Source organism: Accipiter gentilis, chromosome 20 (assembly GCF_929443795.1).
Source record: "Accipiter gentilis chromosome 20, bAccGen1.1, whole genome shotgun sequence".
NCBI lineage: Eukaryota > Metazoa > Chordata > Aves > Accipitriformes > Accipitridae > Astur > Astur gentilis.
Window position 1 is genome coordinate 22,108,151 of NC_064899.1, and position 14,939 is coordinate 22,123,089.

Genomic DNA, 14,939 nt, shown 5'->3' on the forward strand with positions numbered 1-14,939 from the left:
ATTATGCTTACCATAAATGCTGTCTCTAGTTCAGAGAAAAGTTAGAGCACAGTTAAGCAAAACTAGGCATGATTTTGGTTGCGTTTTTTTTATAAGCAATTGCAGTGATGCTGAGTCATGTACATGAAAATCAAGTCAAGATGTTGTTCAGAACTTAAATGCTACCCCAAAATTCTGTTTTTCCTGGCTTTTACCCCCATTTTATCCACCTACTGCTAAATACAGTGTTTCAGAGATGAGTCTGGATGCTCGTTGTCTCCAGTGGGCTGTCTGTAGGAAATTTTTACCCTGAAGAGTGTTAACTATGAAATGCTATTTTGTAGATGATGATGATGATGATGATGATGATTATGGATCTGGATTTCTCCATTTCCCTATTGCATTCAATCATAAAAGTTATACTGCTGATAGTTGCATAACTCAAATTACAGATTCTAGTCAGATAAATATTTTAATAAGCAATGTAAAAGAACATGATTTAGATGTGTCTGGTAGGGATTTTATATTTAGCTGCATTGCAGAGGATCAGAATGCTTTAATTCTAAGTGTAAAAATTATTCTTTGTCTCTAAAATTAAGGATCTGTAACACCTTATATTCTTGATAATGTAATTTCTCTGTGCTTTATTTTTTTCAAGGTAGCTATTACTTGTCTGGGGACTTGCGAGGAGTCTTCTCTCTCTGTCCTTGAGATTTGGTCCATCACAATTTCTGCAAGCATTAGGGGACATCATCATCTCAAGATCAGCTTGATTTCCATTAGATGGGAACAACATGAGGAAGTAGCCATTTTGAAAATAGGGATAGTAGTAAGGTACAATTAGGTTCATCTCTACTGAGAATAGGAGATGGCAGCTGTTTTGAGAGCAGTAACGTGACTGCAGCTTTATGATTACACTGCCCTCAACTGCAGTGTGGATTCCAATCTTTCTATATGTATTTTCAATAGTGTGAGCAATTCAGTTTCCGTTATTGGTAAAATTATTAGATTTTTTTTTTAAAAGAGCATTGTGATGTCTAGATAAAAGACTATATATTCACTTTCCTTACAATCTTTTTCCTTCTCTCTTTCTATATATCATCAAATAATTACCTTGCTCCAAGCTAGAAAATTTTGTCAGTCAATTACTGAACATTTCCTTTAATTCATCTGAAGAGTGTCTCCTTAAATTTTTCTCTCTATATTAGTTGTATTAAGCACAGTCCTTACTATACAATAGGGATAGCATAATGCCATATGCACCTTCTCAGTGTTTTCTGCCAGACAAGTTGTATTTGATCATTTCTGTGGGAGCAAACCAACTATCTTGTATTTTATGCCTTCATTCTAGGTTGGCTACATATTTTTTATAGACTGCTTTGCTTTTGCTTCCTTCTAAGAGGTCTCCAAGAAGTTTCCTGACAGCCTTTCATGACTGACTGGCTGCAGATTCCCCCATATCTCTCTTCACCAATTAAAATTCTGCAAGGCACTGGAAATAGATATTCCTGGATACCAGCAGATACAGTATGATGCTTAATTCCTCCTTTGCTGGATTGATACAGGTTTTGTAGTTCTGAATCTCCACACACAAACAGCTGAACCTTCTGTGGTAGCTCATGTTGCTCTTACCTCTTCAAAATCAATAATTGTCTGTGTTGCCAAACTGTCCCTGCCTGATTGAGAAGTAACCACATTCCTGCATCGGGCAATATTAGCTGTCTTCTTCACTTTTTAACACCAAGCAGCAGGACAGCAACTGGAATAGCATTGCTTGTGCAAGGGACACTTTTTGCTCTGTTCACAACTCTAAAGGAATGGGAGCACAGCTGAACCTTGCAGTTGTACCATCAAAGAAAAGGCTAGTAAGCTCCGGGTTGAGCAGACAGTAAGGAGAGATGACAATTGAGGGCTGCTCTTGCCCTTGAGCATGTGCTTCAGGTGTTAGTGGGTACAATGTGCCTAGGGAAGCCAGGGTCGGAGCTAGGGCAAGGAAAGAATTCATTTGCTGTCTGGGATGGATTTAGAAATAAAAATAACTTTATAGAGTTTTATGTACTCTGTGATATGCGAGAGGACCAATTGCACTGTTAATCGCTTGCAGGTGAGAGAGTGCAACTTTGGGTAGTGTTGATTAGTTAATGTGATTTAAGTGCCCAGAAAGGAAGGGACCATTTCCCTTGTTTCTAATAGAGGCACAGCAGAATCAGTAATAATTCTTGCCTTAGCTTGATGGCAGCCAATCCAAAGATCATACAATGGGAAGGAATATGTAGGGATATTCTAAAATTAAGAAAGAGAGCTGAGGAGATCAGGAGGCGGAAGAAAAGCAAAGAAAGCCGAGTAGGAAAAGGAACAATGCCACTTACTCAACAGTACTGCTACTCTGGTCTACCATCACTACCTTTGAGCTCCCTTGTTAAGTGCTATGACTAAATGGCATTACATGCCCCAGGAAGTAGATGCAGGTTCTGGTGTATCAAAGATGCTTGGCCCCTGACACCCCCCTAACACGTGCAGTGATGCATGGTGTAACATGCAGAATGTACGTTATGTGCAAGAGAAGCCAAGACTGAGTCTTGTCTGAGTTTGACTACTAAACCTCTGTACTACGCTTTTATTTTTTCAGCAGTACACTTTTATTTACTGCTTGCTACTCTGCCAGAATAAAGACCTGAGTGAAGACTTTACAGCAAGTTTGGGACCAGAGAGTTAAAAATGTGAAGGCTGGAGCAGGAGACAGATCATGAAGGAAAAATCAATATATAATCCTTCATATTTGTCACTGAACTATTGCAGTATTCCAAGTTAACATTTTCCAGCACGTTTTGTACTTGCTTTCTAGTAGTTTTATTTACAACATGTTTCCTTATGGTTTTTATGAGAACAACATGTGAGGTACTGCGGAAAGCCTTACAAACCATCAAGATAGCTGTGATTTTCTCTTATCTACAAGCCCAGTTATTCACCAATGGGATTAATTTTGATTGATATAGCTCTTGGTTAGTGGCAAATCAGTGTTGGCTCTTTGTGTTACTTTCTGGATGCTTACAAATAGTTTTGCTTATTTTCCTCCCTGTTTTTCCAGGAACTGTATAAACTGACTGACCTATGAAAGCCTGGTTCCTCCTTTTTCCCTCTTTTAAAGATGGTCAAAACATTTGACTCTTTTTAAGCCGTGTCTTTAGATCTACCACAGTGCTCACCATTCGGTGTGCAGCCAGAACTGCGGGTTTGTGCAATGAATTCAAAGGAAGGTAATTACCCGTGAATAGGTTTTTTTGTGGTTATAGACAAAGCTACTAAATAGAATTTTACAAAAGTTTAAAGAGACTTTTATTTTAGAGCTAGATTCAGCTCAAGTTCAAACCACTTTAAGTTATTTAACCAGGTGCTGAAATGAAAATCTGTTTGTGTTGTTGTGGGAGACAGTTGAGCCAGTAGGTTTTAAAATAGGTTTTACCGTTTTGGAAAGCTATAAATGATCTGCCTATGGAGCTGCTGAAAATTCACTTCATAGCTTGAATCTGGGGAATGATTGAAATTGCATAGTCACGTCTGGGCTGTGCGGAATCAGACCCCTGAGAAAGGACAATATTTTTACTCCAGCCTGGAGCCGTAGCTCTTAAATCTTGCACTGGTGTTCTTCAGGCACATGGTAGAAATCTTATAATAGAAGTCTTAATGCTTTCAAGGAGCACGACTGTCTTTCTTGAGAAAGCAAGTCAAAATTCAAAGCTAGACTGGAAATACACTTAGGAAACCAAGTTGGTGTTCTACTTTTTTGAATTTTGCTTTGTTTTTACAGCAGAAACTGATTGGAATGAAAATTACCTACAGCTTCCTCATAAACTTTATACAAATTCAGTTTGAAAATTTGAGCATCTTAAAGTAAATGTCCAGCTATGGGTTCAATCTAGGCCATGTTGTTAAGAAAAAGAATTAATAGACACTGGGAAATAAAATGTGGAGACTATACATGTAGAGGAAGAGGCAGAGTTCTTTCTCAACTTCACTGTCAACCTAGAAATAGTTACAGAATTTGCAAAGATTCTGAAACCACCAACAATATCATGTAATTTTGTGGGTTGATACTTGCAGCGATGTGCAGTCCACAGGTTGACCATCCAATATAAAAAAAAAAATACTTTAAGGAAAGTGTAGTCCTGTAAGATTTGTAGTGGCCATGAGCATTCATTACCCATTCTCTTTGCCCTGTGAGTCCGTCTAGAAACCCTGATGCAATTCTGGCATTTTAGTTGCAAGGAAGCTGCAATAGCATCAGGATTTTTGTATACCACATACTCCTGCGCTGAATAGAAGGGAAGGAAGGTACTCTATGGATAAGGTGGAATACTCTTGGATTTTAAGGGAGAAAATTACTTTTACCTCCAATATAAATATATATGTGATCAGCATCTCAGGTAAATTTCTCCTTTCACTATAAATATTTTTCTCAGAAAAATTCAAAAGTCAAAAAATGGAAATGTAATTTAGTGAAACAAGTTTAGTGGTATTGTGGAGTTTTTATCTTTTTTGTAGGATATATGGTTTAGCATCCATCTAAGCAATTGCTTAGAAAAATGCAGAAGAGTATATCATTCTTCTGTATTTCCTACCTAAACTTAGTTCATTGAAATTTTCAAGATTATAACATTGTTCTTCAAAAGAAGTTTATATAAAATGGCATCAGGATAAACTCAATGCATAAATTTATTTTACTACTGTTACATTTAAATCACACTACAAACTGCCTGAATACACACATACATGGAGTATATTGGAAGCCTCTCCCATTAATTAAAAGGATTGAATTGGTAAGACAGGTGTCATGAGAGCAATAAAAGCTGAAAATTGTGCATCTTTTTCCTTTACCACCGATTATGAATTATGTATTCTGATCTGGGGCTTCAAGTTAGGATGTTACAGGAAGTTTAAGGACTATTTTGTAAATTCCCTCTTCCCTGTCAGGGAACTGAGGGGAGGCAGAAAGAGAAACAAAAATTTCTTCCAACACCTTTTACTCATTAAGCTGTTGTTATTAGTAGAACCAAGCCATTATTGTTAAAAGCAGATAACTGTTTGCACAACACGTTCATTTAGTCACTGGCATTGACTCGCATGCTCACCTGTGGTTCCCTGTGGGGCAGGAGCTAGGAGGCCAGCCCCAGCTGGCTGCTCAGGTGTTGGGGGGTCAACCTTTGGCTTTGAGGTGGGTGCTTGGAAGGACCCTCGGAGGGATCTTTATTCCTTTCGATATAAACGTGATCCTGCAGTCTTCGTCTGCATATAGGACTCACCACCCTCTTGGATGTGGTCCGAGTCACTTTGTTGTTGATCATGCTGGCCTTGGGCGGGTTGAACAGGCTGTTAGTGTCCTGCGTTTGTTAGTTGTTGCAGATTCAGCATGAGTAGTAGTCTTCAGAGCTTATTAGGTCCTTGGAAAATTTTCATATGCTGCATTTTCAGCAGGTAATGTTGCCGTCTCTGGCCTGCTGTTTTCTGTTACAACTCCATCCAAATCCATATATGCCTATAGAACCCATTCACAGAAGCTCCTACAGAAGGGACCTCTGTGGCAACTGGATGTTATGTTTATGTATTCGTTGTCCTTCTGTCCTCTTCATTGGCTTATAATGAAGTGGAAGAACCGTGAAAGAAGTCATAACTGTGTCTTTTTTTAACTTTTACTTGAATTACAGTTAGGTAACTTCTGTAATTCTGGAAATTTTTCTCTTTTTTTAATTCAGGATTTTAATATACTTTATGAACCAGTCTGCTCAGAGCTGGAAACAGTGCCAGCAGTTGTAGACATAAGAGAGTATTGCCCATAACTTAATCCCTGAAATTGGATGTATGCAGCAGAACAGAAAAATCTATTCATTTCAAAAAAAAAACCTCTTGGCTTTGGCATTTACGGACTTCCTAAGATGAGAACGTGGTTTAGATTTAATTGTGACTTAACACAGATAGCAAATTAACAATCTATCCAGGTCTGATATTAATTATGTTACTGAAATCGTTTAAGCTTTACTACTTTACTCTCTGTATTGCCCAGCATAAATAGGCTCTGGTTGAGTGTATTAGTTTTGTGGCTATCTATAACTGTTATTTTAGACTCCAGGAACAGAATTTGCCAGTGCTGTAAGTCCCCTTTAGAATTTCTTTCTTTTTTAAAAATCACTACAGACTTATCAATATCATTCTCTTTGCCTTTAAAGTTTTTTAATGTGCCTTTGATTTCATTAATTTTTTTTTGTATCATGGAGGTGACTTGGCTTGTCCATCATTTGCAAATCTTGTGACATTTATGATGGCCCATAAATTGTGCTTGGAAGAAAAGGACACTGAAGTATCCTGAGGTGGGTTCCTGGTGACCCTTTCCTGAACTTCATCTGTCTTTGATAATCCAAGCACACTCCTTCAAAGCCATCACAGTCAATCAGGTCACTGAATGCTTGGGAGCTCGGATCTTCTGCTGTTTTCATAGCTGCGCCTGCACCTCCAGTCACTGTGCTAAAAATCCATGTGGAACTTGGAATTGCTGAAAAACTGGAAGTAGGGTGGAGGACTGAATAGCACATTAAGGTAAAACAGTGAGGGCAATTTTTGTGTGTCTAGTGAATTTGTGTGTTGTGGGTACATGAGTGGAATCTCCCACACAGCAAACACTTCAGCACTGTTTACCGCTCACTGTTTCTCTTCTGCTCTTTTTCTTCCTTCTGGGATGTCGGAAAACCTGGTGCTTTCAGGGCCGCTGTTGTGCAATAAAGCACACAGACATCTCACCAGATTATAAAAAGGAAAAGAGTGCACTGCAGACAGGTCAGTCCTGCGCATATATATGTCCTGGGCTTAACACGTATATATATAAAAACTACATTTCATTACTAAAATGTAGTTTGCAGTTCATTCTGGTTTGTATTATTGCATGACTGGGCGCAATAACTAATATATATTCAAAATCAGTCTGTCCTTTGTGACCAATCACTTTATTTCTGATTTAGTGTCATTCTAATTTGAAATATGGCTGATATCTCAGGCCAAGTTTCTGTTGCGTACTTTTGTTCTACAAAATCTTTTTGAGCTAAACAGTCTTCCTAATCAGTTACAGTGGCATCCTTAGAAAATACCCACCTCGTATAGATTATGAAATTTCAGTATGAATTTTAGACATAAAAATCTACCAGATACGAGACAGAGCATTTGCAAACTGTGCCCAATTTAAGGACCCTCAAGATGAACAAGGGTTGAAGGCCTTTTTTGAAATTAAGGATTTCTTTGTGAAAGAATAAATTTTGCATCATTTGCCCGCTGCTAAGGGAGAGATTTTATTATGAAAAATGACAGGAATAACAAACGTTAATCCTAAACTAAATTAAAGAACTGAAGTGTAGCAGAAGGAATGGAATTCAGTAATATTTGTAAAATGTATGAGTTTGAAGAGTGTATTACATAGCTGAAATTATATGGGAGGTAAGAAGGAAGAAATTGCAATGCCCATGGTTTCATTGAAAATGGAACCTTCAAGAAATTATTTTCAAATAGGTTGACAGATGATCTTATGAAGATCCTAAGCTGTTTTTTGAAAATGTTTGTATTTTTCAATAAATAAAAATCTCTACTTAAAATGTAAAATAGACTAGACCATGGCTATTTGTGTTGCCACAATCCTGAAGACAGGATCCCTCTAATGTTTGCGATCATTTTCTAGATTAATATGACTAGTAAAAGTGCTTAAAGTTTTTTAAATTTTCCTCTTTTAGTCAAAAAAACACATTGCATGGGCTCATAAAACTTTGTTCTAAATTTTTTAGAAAGAGTCACTGAGTGTACAAAAGATCAAAGAGTATACAAAATATGAAATATGAATGTATAGTTCTGATGTTAATTGGAGTTGGAAAAAATGTCTACCATCCTGGAACATTGAGGTAAACTGCTGAATATAACACATTATACACTAAGTGACATTTTCCATGTGTGGATCACAAATTATTAGAAAGTAATTTCTTAAACCAAACTAAATAATGAAATATGCATGTATCAATAGTTAAAGTAGAACAGTGAGTCTATTTTAACATAGTAATTCCAGGTAGGTTAGGTCAAAAAGACTACCTAATCCCCAAATGATTTTTTATGCTTTATTATAGATGCAATCAGAAAGACAGGAATAGTATCAGGAGAAGTGAGTTAGCTAGAGGAAGTAGGAAACTTGTCAAGCCTGTATTGTCACTTCTGCCCTTTCAGACCTTACAGGGCACAGAATGCAAGAGCATAATGAACACCAGTTATGATTTTATCAAGAAATCTGGCTGGGGCACAACATTTTTTTCAGGATCATTTCTAAGAGGGTGATGCACTGAATAACTCAAGGTCAAAGAGAACGGCTCACTGGTTTCTGATCACTTTTAGAAAAATTGTTTTGCAGAACAAAAAGCAATCTCTAAACTTTGATAACGTGGCAGTTTCAGTGGCTTGGCTTATATTTGTGTTGTGGTTATAGGTACATAGATTTAAGGCTTTATGGATTGAATCTCCAAGCAAAGGGTTTAAATGTACCTTGCTTGGAGTAGTTGCTACATCTCTCTCTGGTGTTTTGCCAAGTAACTCTTTGGAGATTAAAGTTAGGCCAGTCGGTGTCTGTAGATAGGGTGCTCCCAACTCCATTCTGTTTTATAAAAGTTTGGAGTTTGGAACTACCCAAGGCCTTTGTAGTTTTGAGATCACAGATGTAATGTGGGGGAAAAGAAAAACACAGCTTCATTATTGCTCAGAAAACACATGTTGCTGAAGTTAGAGAATGCCATAACACAAAAGGCATTGGACATGCTTTTTCAGAAAAGAAAGTTCCAATCTCATGGTTTTCGCTCTTGCATCTATTATGCTGCAGCCTCTGTGCTTTTAGTAATACCGGGGAAGAAGACGGTGAAAATACTTGCAAAATTGCTTCATTCTTCTCCCGGAGTCGTGTCAAAGTTGTAGTTAAATTCTACCTTGGCTCATGAAGTTTAATGTGGTTTTAACTCTAAATTATGTAATCCATTAGATACTAGGCGAATAGGTAATAACATTGTTTTCCAGACTTGTTGGAAAGAAAAACAATGTTGCTCTTGGTTGTTAGCACGCTGAAGTGTTTGAGATGCTTTATAAGCTCTAAACTGCATAAGGGTCCTGTGGCAAAATAAAATAGTATTTTAATTCTGATCAGCAGTATGTAAAAGAGAAATGGGGGAGAAGATGGTTGGTGAGGGAAGAGAACTGAAATAAAGACATTCATCTCGTTGCCTTGACACGTTACTATTCTCTGTGTTCAAGAAGGAAAAGAAGAATATTTGAATGGAAACAGATATGGGTCCCTATTACTGAAGGCAGCCCCGTATACTGAAGGCTTTTTAAATTATGGAAACAGAAAAACAAAAGCAGGAGAACTTTGCTGATGATATATTGAGGCTGACACCTTCAGTGGAACTGGTAGAATCTGCAGATGTGTCGTGGTATTAGGCTGAAATTATTAAGAACCTTGAAGGTGAAAATAGACTTTTTAAAACTAAAAGTTGAGTCTAAAGGAAACCAGTGATAACTTCATATTGGGGAGTAATTTTGTCCCTTTTACTCCCAGTGGAAAATCTGAGAATACTTCATTTAAGCTGCTTCTAAGTAATCTGCATTAAAAATACCTTCTCAATACTGTAATTGTCCTTCAAGATAAACATTGTAGACCTATACTGGCTTGAAAGGAAAACAAACAAGTTTTAGACTACATTAATATCATCTGAAAGACAGGTAATTATCACCTGAGTATGAAAAGAGGATCACCAGAGAAGTGCAATACACGTGTGCGCCTACGATGTTTAGTATTTGGTATAGTTACTTCATTTCTAAACTTACTTTTCTGAAGTATTTTCTATTTGTAAAAAAGTATTGTTAGGATACCCTTACCTTTACCCTATTTTCACACCATTATTAAAAAAAAAAAAAAAAAAAAATTAAGTTCAGCTTTATTTTTCTGAAGTAGTCAACACAAAATTTTATGCTGGTTAATTTGTGCAGAAAATATTTGAAACCGTTTTAGAGATTCATCCTGTATGTTTGTGTTTTTTTGTTTCATTGTTTTTTTACATTCTACCTATTCATTCTTTAACTTATTATTTCCTATCAGAAGTAGGACAATAATCCACAGTGTAGTCCACTTAAAGCAGTAGAAAATGTTTCATTATGGCTAAAAATCAATGCACAAGAAAAAAAAGAGTAAAACCACCAAGGTTACTAACTCTTGGCTTTATTGGTATATAATTCTGGATGTGTTCTAAAAGGATCCTTTATTGTTACTGTACTTTAAGCATATAATATGCATCTTAGATGACCAATGTCCCTTTAAAAAAAAATCTTAATAGTTAAAGGAGCAAAGTATGTGTTACTTGCATGTATGCTTGGGCGGGGGGGGGGGGGGGTGGAATAAGGAAATTATGGTAATGTGTTGTTTTCTCGCTACTAACATTGTCTGTGTATGTTGTCATAAGAAACATCATCAGTTGATGTTGGTTTCTGGTTCTTATTTTTACAACTGCATGTTGAACACTACCTGTCTTTTGAGAAGCACTTAATAACTTATGTGTATTTTAGTAACAAGCTTGAAATAATTCACTTACAAAAGTATTGCTTTACCTAGGGAAACATTGCCGTCCCAGCATACTTATGTGTAAATGCATTTATGATTTTACAGTATTTAATTCAGTCCTGCAGCAGCACTTTAATCCAGTCTTTATCAAGATTTCACATACTTTTCCAGCTAAAGATAGAAATAAAAAGTATCTCCATTGTGTCTCCCATATAATGCAGCATTTTAAAAACTTACTGAAACAGAAAAGTGAAAATTTTTTACAGTCATATTCATATATTTTTAGTGGCCCACATTAGCATACTATCTGAATGTATGTCTTTATCTCATCTCCCTAAACTTGTTTCTTTAAGTGTGATGAACTAAGTACTATGGGTTTAAAATTTAAATCAGTGCATGACTGAGTCATCAGAATTTTGTAACCTAACAGAATCTCTGCTTCTGTAAAGCGCGCACACACACACACATACATCTATTGGGGAACCTTCTGTCCGGAGTCTTGCTTGTAAATTTAGGAGGATCTTGCTGGGCTCCCACGGACTCCAACATGTGAACAGTTGGACGCAGCAGTGATGCAGGCAGCACCCTCCACCCAGGGAAAGCCCTTCCTTCTGTATGGATAGGGTACTGCTCAGCAGTTCCCCAGATGGCCTGCTACTACTGCTTTAAAAAAATCCCCACTTCATGTGCCACTGCTTGCTTTGATGCACGAGTAGGAATTGTGCAGTTCTCAGGCTCATGTTTTACTGGTCCTGTTAGTCATACAATATTTATCTGAAGTGATACATGACTCTGTCCTGTCGGCAAACCAATACTGGAAAAGTTTGTAGAGGAATAGTGTGTCTCTGGCTTGCTACGTGTCAGATGCTCTTGCACCAAAGTTACACACAGCCAGACTGAGTATTGCAAGTAACCCCCCACCCAGAGTAACTTGGTTTGAGGAAAGGTTCTGTGGTCACTGAACATAGGCTGTATCAATATAGGGCAAGCCTGAGAGAAGGATGGAAGTAAGCTACGAGTCTGATGCTGCTATCTGGCTTCTAAGAGGTCTTTTCATTTTTGGAAATACCCTGTGCTAATTTGTATGGTGACTTTGGAAAGACTTGATTTTTTTTTTCAGAAAGATAATAAATTTAAATATATCCTGTGCAGATCTGTGAGGGTGTTTGAAAGCGATACTGTACATGGAACAGCACAATGGGACTGTACATTTGCCTAAGTTCAGAAGGGGGTTTTGAGTGTCTTTTTACCATGTGATTTTGGCAGCATTATTGGTACAGAACAAAGGAATGGGGAATCAGAACACAAAAAAGAGCAGGAAGACGGGGGAAGAAAAATATTTTTATATTGGTCAAGAGAGTACTTGAAAGGGATGTTGGACTAAGCTAAGGAAGGAGAAATAAGAGTATGAAGCTGTGTCAGGAAAAGAAGTTCTAGGGAGATGCATGTAAATAGGCAGTTTCGGGACTGAAATAGTCCACTGGAGGCAATAAAGAAGAAAGAGCTTTTGGGCTCCTTATTTTCCTCTGTCACATCTAGACATAGGGAGGCCTGCTTTACTCTGTGCTTTACACTCTTTACAGGTGAGCTGAGAATCATGCCTTTTCTTCATGTAAAAAACTTCTTATTAATACCGTGTGGCTATTGCCTGCTGGAGGAGTTGAAGGGCTTACCATTATAGCAGCATGAATTCCTTGTCCTTTTATTAGTCTCTGTGTTCTGAAATGTTTTATATTACTGTTTTTTGGCGATCTCTAGAAAGACACAAATTATCACTAAGCAACCTTAACTCTGTGCTTAAGACATTTTTGTCTCTATATACTCAGAGTTCCTACAAAGCAGTCAAATGCTCTTTCAGTTTAGATCAGCTAAGCATACGGGACATCCTGGGAATTTTGGGGCAGCATTTTTTCAAGTGCATCTCCAGAAGTTTCATTCCATGTTCCTCTGTGTCATGAATTTCCAGCATTTCCCCAGTCAGGAGCATTTTGGTGTTGTACAAAAAGCAAAACTTCTACCTTTTGTGGAAAGATAGGAAAGAAACCATAATTTCCTATAATAAAAAGTGGAAGACTATGTCTATGTGTTATGCAAGGGAAGCCATCTTCATTCTTCATCTTGTGTAGCTAAGTGTATAAGCAGCATTTCGGCCAGAGTCTGAGGGTGAAAGATAGGACAGTTTCTGTCATATAGTTTTACTGAGTTATTAAAGCTATTGCAATAAAAATGCTCAAAAGCACTTTGTGTGCAGTCAAAATGGATACAAGAGAAATAGTCTTTGGTAGGAAAAAGCAAGAATTAGACTTTTTCTGGATTTTGTGGCTTTTTTTCCCTAGAAAGATTAGTGGAGGTCTCCAGATTCGGAACTAAAATCCTTTTGTCAATTTCTTGCATGATTCTACGTTAAATTAGGTTTTTTAAGCAACCTTTTAAATAATCATTTTGATATCCCTTTTCAATTTATTATCATATTTCTCCAAATCCTTTTCATAGTATTTTAAGCACTTTCACTGTGTATAACTGTACTACCAGGAAAGAAGTCATTGTATGATGGTGATGGAATTTGGGTTGTGCTACCTTATGCTTTCATTTCAGTGGGGGTTTTCCCATTGGAAATAAAACAGGTATTAATGGGGGTTAGTGGGTGAAGGTTCCTCTACTAAGGGAGATCTTTTCTTTGGCAAAGGCATGTTTGATTGCTGAGAGAGCCTATACTAACAGAAATGTCTTTTTTAACATCAATTCTGTTAGTTTTAAATCCCCTTAGTAAACTCGGAGAAACAAGTCCTGTTAGGTATTACTTCTGGTAATTGAACAGAATTGTCTATAACAGAAGTAACCTTCTCATACTGTCAACAAAATTTATTGTTCCTTTTTGAAGAGGGACAGTGACTAAAAAATTATTTTCTTGACTCTTTAGCGGTCGTAACTAAAACATATGTAGGGACCTCACAGACATAGTACTATTAATCTGATACCTTTAATGACTCAGAAATATCCAGCTGTCATAAATTTGTACTAGTAACTAAAGTTATAGCTTTTATGACTAAGTTGCTGCATCTGAACTTTTCACTGAAAATTGTGTAAACAAAGAAAACACATAGTTCGTTTTGCATAACCAAAAATTACTACATTGTCCTACAGTTTCCAGAAGTTAAAATAAATACTGCAGTCATGCAGCTGCCTATTTGGTTCCCAGCATGCCGGAAACATGAACATATCCTCCCAGTTTAGTTGGAAAACTACTTTCGCAGAATTGATGGCTAAAATAAGACAACGGTACAGACTACAAGCAAGGAGTTCCTGTAGTTGTCTCCCCTTTACACATTATCCAGCACAGAATGCTTTGCCTCCCCAAGCTATGAGATAGGTCAACGTCAATTTTGACATAATAAAACTTTGAACTTATTTGTGACTCATGCCTGCATTAAAGATGAAGAGTGCTTTTCTCCTCTCCCTGCCCCTCCTGCATAGGATGCAGCTGAGAGATTCTATTTAACGTCTGCTGAAATCACTGAAAGCTCTTCCATTGATTTCAGAAGAAGCTGGATTAAGCACGTTTTGTCTTTGAACTTTGCTCTTAACAGAAGTTTTTTTCCCTTTGCCTTGGCATTAAATGGCATACCACCTATTAATTTTCCACAATCAAGGCAATGAGAGTATTAGCATCAAAAGAAATCGAAAAATAATAAATGATTCTTCTTAAACTGACTTTCTGTAAACCTAATCTGCTATAAAGTGAGACTGCATGTACATGCTAGAATAGTAGACAAGTCTTTGCAAGATTGGAGCCTAATCTTCAAGTTTTGTTATCTGTATTCTAAGACATTATTTATAATTTATTGTGCAGAAATTAAAACAAATCTGAATTGTTTACACGTTCTACTGATGTTGCATAGATTAGTGTTTATTATTTACCATGGATATGTTCTTAACATTGTTAATATATATGTTAATTATTTCCTGTGATATTTAATATCCTTAATCTGCATACACTGCTCTTCATACCTACAGTTCCGTTTACAAAGTGGGGAGAGAATGTGTTTGTACCTGCATACAGCTTTTTAAATCAGTAGTCTCTTTCTTTTTGCTTTAACTTTTCTAATACGGTTTATTTATTAATATTACGTTTCAGAAAAAACAGAGAACAAAGGATCTGTCCCAGCTGTTTCATTCATACAATCCATATGATCATAAGGTAAGAAAAAATATACTACCTATGTTTGTTGTTAAGAGTAATTCCAAACATTCATGATAACTATATTTCATGTTTAATGCAAAAATGAGAGGAAATGATAAAATTGAAAGCGCTAGGGTATTCATGTTACTTAAATTATGCTAT

The 14,939-nt window shown here is 36.8% G+C and overlaps 1 protein-coding gene across 3 annotated transcripts in view; it reads left to right on the top strand.

The window, feature by feature from the left end:
• CDKAL1 (CDK5 regulatory subunit associated protein 1 like 1) overlaps positions 1-14,939 on the top strand; it is a 422,610-nt gene that overhangs the window by 315,182 nt on the left and 92,489 nt on the right. For all 3 annotated transcript variants that reach the window (XM_049823860.1, XM_049823863.1, XM_049823859.1), the window contains exon 13: positions 14,733-14,795. In XM_049823860.1, the coding sequence (XP_049679817.1) occupies positions 14,733-14,795 (63 nt within the window). The remainder of the gene's footprint in view (positions 1-14,732; positions 14,796-14,939) is intronic.